The sequence below is a fragment of the Tupaia chinensis genome, unplaced genomic scaffold (genome assembly GCF_000334495.1).
Source record: "Tupaia chinensis unplaced genomic scaffold, TupChi_1.0 Scaffold000561_1, whole genome shotgun sequence".
Lineage (NCBI taxonomy): Eukaryota > Metazoa > Chordata > Mammalia > Scandentia > Tupaiidae > Tupaia > Tupaia belangeri.
In genome coordinates this window covers 1,365,827-1,376,309 of record NW_006160074.1, presented here as the reverse complement: position 1 = coordinate 1,376,309, position 10,483 = coordinate 1,365,827, and the positions used below count along the sequence as shown (strand labels likewise).

The 10,483-nt window shown below is 53.3% G+C and overlaps 1 protein-coding gene across 1 annotated transcript in view; it reads right to left on the bottom strand.

Annotated features, from left to right (window-relative positions):
* Positions 1-8,441: 8,441 nt before the first annotated feature.
* The window catches only part of PRDM11 (PR/SET domain 11), a 47,522-nt gene continuing 45,480 nt past the window's right edge, over positions 8,442-10,483 (bottom strand). The window contains 2 exon segments of the mRNA XM_027775402.1: positions 8,442-9,977; positions 9,980-10,385. Of these exon segments, the coding sequence (XP_027631203.1) occupies positions 8,464-9,977; positions 9,980-10,385 (1,920 nt within the window). The 3' untranslated portion in view covers positions 8,442-8,463.

Sequence of the window (10,483 nt, the reverse complement as noted above, 5' to 3'; positions counted from 1 at the left end):
CGTGTGCCTGTGGCCAGCGCCAGCTGCTTCATTTGGACAGTGGTTGGGTGAGCGGGTGATGGAGGCCAGGACGGCTGTACTTACGAGGCTTGGCCTCTAGGGGGCAGCTGAAGCATCCAGAGGGGGAGGGGCGGCGTGGGTCCCAACCCACCCCTTTCCTATTGCCACCAAAGCTGCACATCCCTGTGGGGGCGGGTTTGGGGGAGTGCGTGCAATGGTCCCTCCACCCGGGACCTCCACCCGGTGCCTCACTGCTAGGCAGGAGGCGTGGAGGGATGGGTGGGCATGGCAGCTGGGGCTCAGGGGCTTTCTCCTTCCAACCTCAGACCAAGCCTGTGGGTGGGAAGGGAGAGGGAGTGCACGGAGAGGCTGGGACCCAGCTACTCTGACCTCCGACACTCTGGCCCCGGCCAGCAAGCCCTGCCCACTGAGCTCCCATCTCTCCCCCATGAAGGCTCTGCCTCCTCCCCCTTCGCCACACAGCAACAGGCCTCCCCACTGCTCTTCCAGCTCTATAGACTATCTTTAAATCTATTTCAAACATAGAAATGTATAAATATATAGGATATTATTTATAGATATATAGATGTGATTTACTCTCTCACTCTGTGTATAGGTGCTATATATGTCCGTATGTACAATATACATGCTGTACTGAACACTGCACACACCCCTGCTTCCTCGCACCCCGCCTGGGGAGACTGGATTGCATAGGTATTTCCAGGGCGACACCGTTCGGAGGGTTGGGAGGTGCCGGATGGAAGAGGACGGTGTACCATTTTCCTCCCAAAAGGGCACGTTCTCCCTCTGGCTAACAGGCAGTCACCTCAAAGGCTCCTTAAAATATGGCTGCTCCATCCCCTCAGCTGAGGCACAGGGACCAATAGAGCAAGAGCAAGGCATCCCTGCAGGTGGGAGGGGCATGCTTCCCTCCCAGATCCCTCATCAGTGGATTGGATGCTTCCCTTCTGAGGGCTTAGGGAGGCCACACAGACCACGGCTGACCACCACCTCCCCAGGAGACTGGTGCCCGGATGGCCATTCGGAGCCCAGGTGCCCTCGGAGCACACCTTTCTTGTCTACGGCGGCTGGTCTACCTGCCTCGGCCGTCTCAGCCTGACCTGGCTTGGGCTGTGGGTTCCAGTGCGACCAGAGCCTTCTGCCCACATTGGACGTGGAGGCCAAGAAGGAGCACAAGTTCTACTTGGAAATCGACCTAGATTGGAAGCCAAAGCAGGTGGGATCCAGGCTTCCTATTCCAGGGTGGGGAGGAGGGAAAATGAAAAGCTAGGGTAGGGGAGATCCAGAAGAGAAAAGAAATTCTATTCCAACTGCCCAGGCTGCCTCACCAGGCCCGGGAGCGGATACAACGAAGGTAACCTCGCAGCCGGGGCCGGGCTGAGCCTGTAGTCTGTCCCAGTTGCCTCGTTGCCTCTCTACGGTTTCCACTTCTCACATGCTTATCTCTCCCCTCCCTCCCGACCTCACCTCCAAACACACGGGAAATATTTAACCGTTACCTTAAATCAGTACAAGGTCCTTTCTCCGAATTAAAGGATTGACATAAGCAAGTCGGGGGGGGGGCTCAGCAAAATAACTCAGTGTGGACACATGCAGACAGGGCTGGGTCTGAGGCCCCAAGTGCCATGGATTCAGGGCTCAAGGCCCAGCACGGAAGCCGGCCATGCAGGGAACCTGGAGCTCAAGCCTGCTCCGGTTCTCAGGTGAGGGCAGAGAAAGGACATGCCCGGCGTCACAAACGTCACAGGCAGTTAGAAAGCGATAATAATAATAAAACCACAACGAAGGCTGTTTCTGATGCCTCGCTGCTCAACCAGGCAGGCAAAACTCCGACATGGCCAGTGTTGCAGAAATGCTGGGCTGTCCTCACGCGCCATAGATACCAGAGAGCCATGGGTCTTTTTCTTTTCCTTTTTCCTTCCCTCTATTAAGGAAGAGTAGGGCTTCCGGTTCCCAGGCTCTGCCACGGATCTTCTTGCACAACTGGCCACACCTTGGGCCTCAAAGTTCATCTTAGCCTCCTGCCCTCTCGATAAGCCAAAGAAAATCACTAATCAGTTAGCCCAACAGAGACGAGCCTCAGCCCCGAGATGCAGTTCACTCCAAGCCTGTAGCTGTCACTCCTAAGCCAGAGGCTCTGTCTTACCTAAAGCAATGACCACATGTGGGACGCGAGGACCACCTGTCCACTGCGTTTTATACCCACCGGCTTAGGCAAGCATACAGTTCCCTGGGGCCAACTCCACTCATCCCATCAGCCCAAGCCCTTCTCAAGGAGGCAGAAGAGTGGGAAAGGCGTGTGCAGCTCATAGGACCGAAGCCTGGAGCCTCGCGCGGAGCATCCAGGTTGAGGAAAGACCCCGTGCACACTGCTGTGGTGTAGCACCCTAACTGCTCCCCGGTTACCCCCTGGCCCAAGGCAGTGGCCCACACAGTGTCTGCCACAGCCCAGGCCTGGCTGCATTCAGCAGAAGTCATGAGCACACAGAGTTTCAGACGCCCTCCCTACTCAGCCCCACCGAACTCTGAGTCCACCTGAGAACCCAGCTTGTCTGAGGTCTCGAGGCCAGTGCTGGAGGTGACTGCCTGCAGCCACGCACGTGCTGCGGGTGGCAGCTCATTCTTCTAGGCCCAGAGGCGGGCCACCTGCTGTCAGCCCTCTTAGGACATACAGGGTAGGTGCTGGCAATGGCCTGGAGGCTCTCTTCCCCCTTTGGCTGAAGTCCTGAGCTTGTTTTGGCCATGTTCTCGCTAGAAGAAACAGTTGCAGACCTAACCAGGTGCTCAAGCAGATGCTGATCCCCTTCCTGGTTTCGAGGGGATGACCCCCTCCGGTGGAGGGTCCCAATGTGGTGGGTGGGCAGGGGCAGAAGGAGGAGGAGTAAGGCAACTGCTGGCTAGAAGAACCCCAGCTGACTGGCTCCGCCCCTCCTGGAGGCCCCCCTAGGGCATCAGCTGTCTCTCCCTCCACTCCTTGTGGTGTCTATGATGGCCAATAAAACTCCCCAGACAACCGTGGTCCGTGTGTGAGGGCAGCAGCTGGCAAAGGTGGGCCCTTGTGCTCTGCAACATCCCACGTGACCACAGAATGGGAGCAGCAGGTGGGAGGAGCTACCAGCTTACGGTGGGGAAGCCTAGCAAGGCTGGGAATTTCAAAGCATCAGGCGGGGACTCTCCATCATTCCGTACTAGTTCCCACGAACTCTCTCCCTGCTCATGGATGGTCGGGGCAGCATGTGTGCGACTGGAGTGGGGGGCGGCGGGAAGAGTGGACGTCAGGGGTGCATTGATCTGTTGACGAAGGCAGCATATGACGCCTGGCAGTGGGACAGTTGGAGGAACCCAGTTTTGTAGTTTTTTGTTTTTAACATGCTACATCACTGTTGAAAACAAACAAAAACATTTCAAAAATAATATATAATATATATATATATAATATATTTATATAATGAAAAGCTATTGACTAGCAGCAATGATTCTAAAGTTATCTTAGCACCAAGACCATGGGGGTGTGGGGAAGGGATCTGTGGGGAACGAAGGGGCTGGCAGGACCAGGAAGGGGTGACAATGGGTTCAGTGTTGATGACATTTCCACTACGGTTCTCAGCGGTGGCATGAGGCCTCGGAGACCAGACAGACCAAGAAGGAAGGAAGCCACCACAGTTTTCTAAAGTCTGAGCCAAGTAGGTTGAGGATACGGGGGCCTTGCCTGGGGCCTGACCCCACCACCCTCTGTCAACGGAGAGGGGCTAGATCTCAGCAGAACTGACCACAGATAGGAATCGGATCTTCCTCCCTTCCCCAAAGATGGCCTGCACCCACGTGAGGGGGTCTCTGCGTATAACGTATGCATACATCAGGTGTGGAAACATGAACAGAAGGTTGGAACGGCTCACGCACACTTTGTAAAACTCCCTTGCGAGGTATACCGGTAGTTAAATGAACAAAAGAGCACTGATCAGACTCCTCTAGCTTAAACCACTCCTTGCCTCAGGGAGTAGGCAAGTGGCTATTTCTAAAGCTTATATCACGGTTGTGTGTATTTGTGTGTGTGTGCGTGTGTGTGTGTGTGTGTGTGTGTGTACGTAGTTGCTGCCTTGAGAGTCCTGTCTTAACGTCATCTTTTTTTTCCCTTTTCTTTACATCTCTACCCTGTTCACAAAAGGAAGGTTTCACAGGCATAGACAGATGCGGTACCCAGGTGCCCACTACCTTTCTGCCAGGCTGGGAAGCCTGGTATCAGCCTCATTGGAAAAGAAGGATCACGTGTCTAGAGATTCTCGTGAGAGTTCCGCACAACCTGGGTATGATGTGCACTGACATCTCCTGCCATGGAGCACAGCGGGCATCTCTTGACTATTAAAGGAAAAAAGAAGCCCCCAACGCAACATATGATTATAAAGACAGAGTATAAATAATTCATGTAAATTGAATATATACCTTTCTTCTTACTTGTATTTAGCCAAAAATCGCTGCCCTGTTTGGGTCTGGATTTCTTGGTTCTTTGTCTCCCTGGTAGCCCTGGATTTGAATAGAATTCTATTATTTTCCCCTCTACCACATAAAAACAGGAATGCAAAAAGTTCACCCACATTGCCCAGGATTTCAAGCTCGGTTGTGAGGCAAGTTTGCCTTCAGTATAGTTGGTAATAATATCTTTAGTACCCAGGCAGCTGGAAGGAAGGATTGACAACCCAGGGGTAGGGAAGGGGACAGAGGTGAGAGGGGGTGGTGTCATAGTTTGACCGATACTTTTGTTTCTAGGACAGTGAAGGAACACACATCAGGAAATGGCTGGAAGACCCCCAGCTGACTGGCTCCGCCCCTCCTGGAGGCCCCCCTAGGGCATCAGCTGTCTCTCCCTCCACTCCTTGTGGTGTCTATGATGGCCAATAAAACTCCCCAGACAACCGTGGTCCGTGTGTGAGGGCAGCAGCTGGCAAAGGTGGGCCCTTGTGCTCTGCAACATCCCACGTGACCACAGAATGGGAGCAGCAGGTGGGAGGAGCTACCAGCTTACGGTGGGGAAGCCTAGCAAGGCTGGGAATTTCAAAGCATCAGGCGGGGACTCTCCATCATTCCGTACTAGTTCCCACGAACTCTCTCCCTGCTCATGGATGGTCGGGGCAGCATGTGTGCGACTGGAGTGGGGGGCGGCGGGAAGAGTGGACGTCAGGGGTGCATTGATCTGTTGACGAAGGCAGCATATGACGCCTGGCAGTGGGACAGTTGGAGGAACCCAGTTTTGTAGTTTTTTGTTTTTAACATGCTACATCACTGTTGAAAACAAACAAAAACATTTCAAAAATAATATATAATATATATATATATAATATATTTATATAATGAAAAGCTATTGACTGACAGCAATGATTCTAAAGTTATCTTAGCACCAAGACCATGGGGGTGTGGGGAAGGGATCTGTGGGGAACGAAGGGGCTGGCAGGACCAGGAAGGGGTGACAATGGGTTCAGTGTTGATGACATTTCCACTACGGTTCTCAGCGGTGGCATGAGGCCTCGGAGACCAGACAGACCAAGAAGGAAGGAAGCCACCACAGTTTTCTAAAGTCTGAGCCAAGTAGGTTGAGGATACGGGGGCCTTGCCTGGGGCCTGACCCCACCACCCTCTGTCAACGGAGAGGGGCTAGATCTCAGCAGAACTGACCACAGATAGGAATCGGATCTTCCTCCCTTCCCCAAAGATGGCCTGCACCCACGTGAGGGGGTCTCTGCGTATAACGTATGCATACATCAGGTGTGGAAACATGAACAGAAGGTTGGAACGGCTCACGCACACTTTGTAAAACTCCCTTGCGAGGTATACCGGTAGTTAAATGAACAAAAGAGCACTGATCAGACTCCTCTAGCTTAAACCACTCCTTGCCTCAGGGAGTAGGCAAGTGGCTATTTCTAAAGCTTATATCACGGTTGTGTGTATTTGTGTGTGTGTGCGTGTGTGTGTGTGTGCTGGAAGACCCCCAGCTGACTGGCTCCGCCCCTCCTGGAGGCCCCCCTAGGGCATCAGCTGTCTCTCCCTCCACTCCTTGTGGTGTCTATGATGGCCAATAAAACTCCCCAGACAACCGTGGTCCGTGTGTGAGGGCAGCAGCTGGCAAAGGTGGGCCCTTGTGCTCTGCAACATCCCACGTGACCACAGAATGGGAGCAGCAGGTGGGAGGAGCTACCAGCTTACGGTGGGGAAGCCTAGCAAGGCTGGGAATTTCAAAGCATCAGGCGGGGACTCTCCATCATTCCGTACTAGTTCCCACGAACTCTCTCCCTGCTCATGGATGGTCGGGGCAGCATGTGTGCGACTGGAGTGGGGGGCGGCGGGAAGAGTGGACGTCAGGGGTGCATTGATCTGTTGACGAAGGCAGCATATGACGCCTGGCAGTGGGACAGTTGGAGGAACCCAGTTTTGTAGTTTTTTGTTTTTAACATGCTACATCACTGTTGAAAACAAACAAAAACATTTCAAAAATAATATATAATATATATATATATAATATATTTATATAATGAAAAGCTATTGACTAGCAGCAATGATTCTAAAGTTATCTTAGCACCAAGACCATGGGGGTGTGGGGAAGGGATCTGTGGGGAACGAAGGGGCTGGCAGGACCAGGAAGGGGTGACAATGGGTTCAGTGTTGATGACATTTCCACTACGGTTCTCAGCGGTGGCATGAGGCCTCGGAGACCAGACAGACCAAGAAGGAAGGAAGCCACCACAGTTTTCTAAAGTCTGAGCCAAGTAGGTTGAGGATACGGGGGCCTTGCCTGGGGCCTGACCCCACCACCCTCTGTCAACGGAGAGGGGCTAGATCTCAGCAGAACTGACCACAGATAGGAATCGGATCTTCCTCCCTTCCCCAAAGATGGCCTGCACCCACGTGAGGGGGTCTCTGCGTATAACGTATGCATACATCAGGTGTGGAAACATGAACAGAAGGTTGGAACGGCTCACGCACACTTTGTAAAACTCCCTTGCGAGGTATACCGGTAGTTAAATGAACAAAAGAGCACTGATCAGACTCCTCTAGCTTAAACCACTCCTTGCCTCAGGGAGTAGGCAAGTGGCTATTTCTAAAGCTTATATCACGGTTGTGTGTATTTGTGTGTGTGTGCGTGTGTGTGTGTGTGTGTGTGTGTGTACGTAGTTGCTGCCTTGAGAGTCCTGTCTTAACGTCATCTTTTTTTTCCCTTTTCTTTACATCTCTACCCTGTTCACAAAAGGAAGGTTTCACAGGCATAGACAGATGCGGTACCCAGGTGCCCACTACCTTTCTGCCAGGCTGGGAAGCCTGGTATCAGCCTCATTGGAAAAGAAGGATCACGTGTCTAGAGATTCTCGTGAGAGTTCCGCACAACCTGGGTATGATGTGCACTGACATCTCCTGCCATGGAGCACAGCGGGCATCTCTTGACTATTAAAGGAAAAAAGAAGCCCCCAACGCAACATATGATTATAAAGACAGAGTATAAATAATTCATGTAAATTGAATATATACCTTTCTTCTTACTTGTATTTAGCCAAAAATCGCTGCCCTGTTTGGGTCTGGATTTCTTGGTTCTTTGTCTCCCTGGTAGCCCTGGATTTGAATAGAATTCTATTATTTTCCCCTCTACCACATAAAAACAGGAATGCAAAAAGTTCACCCACATTGCCCAGGATTTCAAGCTCGGTTGTGAGGCAAGTTTGCCTTCAGTATAGTTGGTAATAATATCTTTAGTACCCAGGCAGCTGGAAGGAAGGATTGACAACCCAGGGGTAGGGAAGGGGACAGAGGTGAGAGGGGGTGGTGTCATAGTTTGACCGATACTTTTGTTTCTAGGACAGTGAAGGAACACACATCAGGAAATGAATTAAGGGATCCCTCAGGCTGAATCAGGTTGGGGAGGGAGAAAGATCAAACACCGGGCAACCCATCCTGTCTGAAACCAGAGATCGGATTCGGCTGGATCAGAATACCAGTGAGGAGGCTAGGAAACACTCCCACCACAACACTAAACAGAAATAGAAAAGACAAGAACATAATCCCAAACCCAACCCTCTCAACCCCCAAATGAAAACATCAACAAGGTGAGCTACCTAGAAGTGATGACCGAGACCCGCCACTTTAGCTTAGGCTGTCGACTGGCTGGTGGGTGGGAACACGTGTGGCCTCAGCACATGCTTCTGTGAGTGAAAATGAGTTGCCACGTATGTTGCAGCTGCCAAACTTTGTAGACAAGAGTCGTTTTCTGACATTATTCCTCTCTGAAAGCTCCTAGTAGCTTCGGTGGCTACATCACCTTGGCTTTTAAAAATTTTCAGTTTTGGTCTATATATTTATATATATATAATATAATATAATATATATTTATATACTATATCAAAGCTTATGAGTATAGATTAAAAAAATATTCAACAGCTTCGTGACCTCTGCGGCGCCGGCTCCCTAAATGTCGGGGTAAAACTCCGCCCCGTGGTCTGCGATCTGTAGCACCGGCTTCTGCTCCAGCGCAGACATCCGACTGAGGACCTCGGCGGACAGTGTGTAACTATTGCCTGATTTCTCCTCGAACCAGCTGTCCAGGGCTCGCTTGGCGTCAAAGCTGGCGATCGGCGGTCCATTTACGGCGATTGTCAGCAGGTCACTGAGCTGCTCCAGGGTCAGGCGGGAGCGGTGGTTTTTGCGAACTCGCTGGAGGGCGTTGCGGCCTTTCTCGCAGCAAGCAGTGGAAGTGGGGAGAACTTTAAGAACCTGGATGATCTTGTTCAAGAGCGGGAACCTCTGTTTGTACTTGCAAATGTGGCTGATCAGGTCTTTGAAGCCGTTTTTGGTATAGTAATCAGCCTTGAGTTCTCGCCACTCCATCAACAGACTCCCCCGGGGGTCCAGCCCTTCCCTGCAGACATCCCGGGAAAAAGTCGGGATGGCTTCCAGGTGATCAAATATCTGCACCATGTCCTCCTTGCCATAGCTCACGAGCTCCTCGCTGCTCCTGGGCCAGGCGGCCAGGTCGAACACCTGGCAGGCCTTCACGAATATCCGGCTACGGGAGTCAAACCTCTGAGCCAGGATGACCTGGGTCTTCTGACAGATCTTCTCCCTGATGGACTGGAACTTGGCTTCGGCCACCCTGAGGTTCTTCATTGCGACCCCGTTGAAGCTCTCTCGGAAGTTCTCCTCGAACTCCTGCAGGTACTCTCCCGGGGAATCGGCCAGCCGGCTGATCTCTTGGATGGCTTCCTCGATCTTGTCGTCCACCTGGGACACCAGGAGGTACTCGCCTTGGAAGACGTAGGCCAGGCGCGAGAGCACGGCGATCACGTCCAGCAGGAAGTAGATGAGCTTGATGGACTGGTAGTCCATGAGGAACTGCAACAGGGCCAGGGCGATGGCCGAGGCGTCTGCCCGCTGGGTCTGGCTGCTGACGTCCTTGAGGTGGGCCACCACCTCCAGGTAGTCCTTGATGAGGGCGTTGAGGACGTTCTGCTCGCCGATGATCCACCGCACGGCCCGGATGTCGCCCAGGAACTCCGTCTCCTCGCAGAGGGTGGAGGCGGTGGACCGCAGCTCGCACATGAGGCGCGGCGAGTAGCGGTAGAAGCTGAGCAGCTGCTTCAGGTTGTTCTCCAGCTCCTCCAGGCAGGGCAGCTCCTTCCCGCTGATGGCGTCCAGGATCTCCAGATGGGGCCGGTGCACCATGAAGGGCAGGCACAGCAGCCAGGGCAGCGTCTTGCGGATGGTCATGAACATGTTGGCGCGCAGGCTGGCTGTGACGTTGGCCCCGTCGATGCCTAAGCCAACGGTCGGCTTCTCATCCTGCAACCGGATACCCAAGGCCGAAAAGGCCCGGTCAAGTGCCTGGAGATAGCTCTCTGTGCTGCAGAACGCCAGCTCCTGCAGGGACAGAAACTCCGTGGCCGGAGGCCCGTCGCTGCTGGTGTACTGGACGTAGACGGCTCCAGGATGATGCTGAGACACGGCGACTGGCGGATGCGCTCCACCAGGTCCTCCCGCAGCGCCCGGGCGATGTGGTGGATGAGGATCTGACAGTCGCCCTCGTTCATGTACTGGTCCACCACCTTGAGCTCGCACTTCCTCAGCAGCTCGGCCAGGGGCCGGAAGTCCAGGTATGGCCTGCCCTCCAGGGCCAGGTGGTAGGCCGTGTTGAAGAGCAGGGTCATGTTGCGACACATCTCCTCCGTCTTCTCGGGGTGCATGCGGAGCTTGTAGAGCTGCAGGCACTTCTTGTGCAGGTTGCTCTGGCTGTGCAGCTTGATGGTGTGGATCTTGAACTGCTTGGAGCCGACGATGAAGGCCGAGGTGCGCGAGGACTGCACCGTGTACTGGCGGCAGACGTGGCACCACATCTCGTTCAGCGTCGGCGAGTACCGCAGGAACCAGAACTTCTTCAGCCACTCCTGCTTAAAGCGCCGGATCCGGCGGCCGGTGGCGGGCGACATCTTGG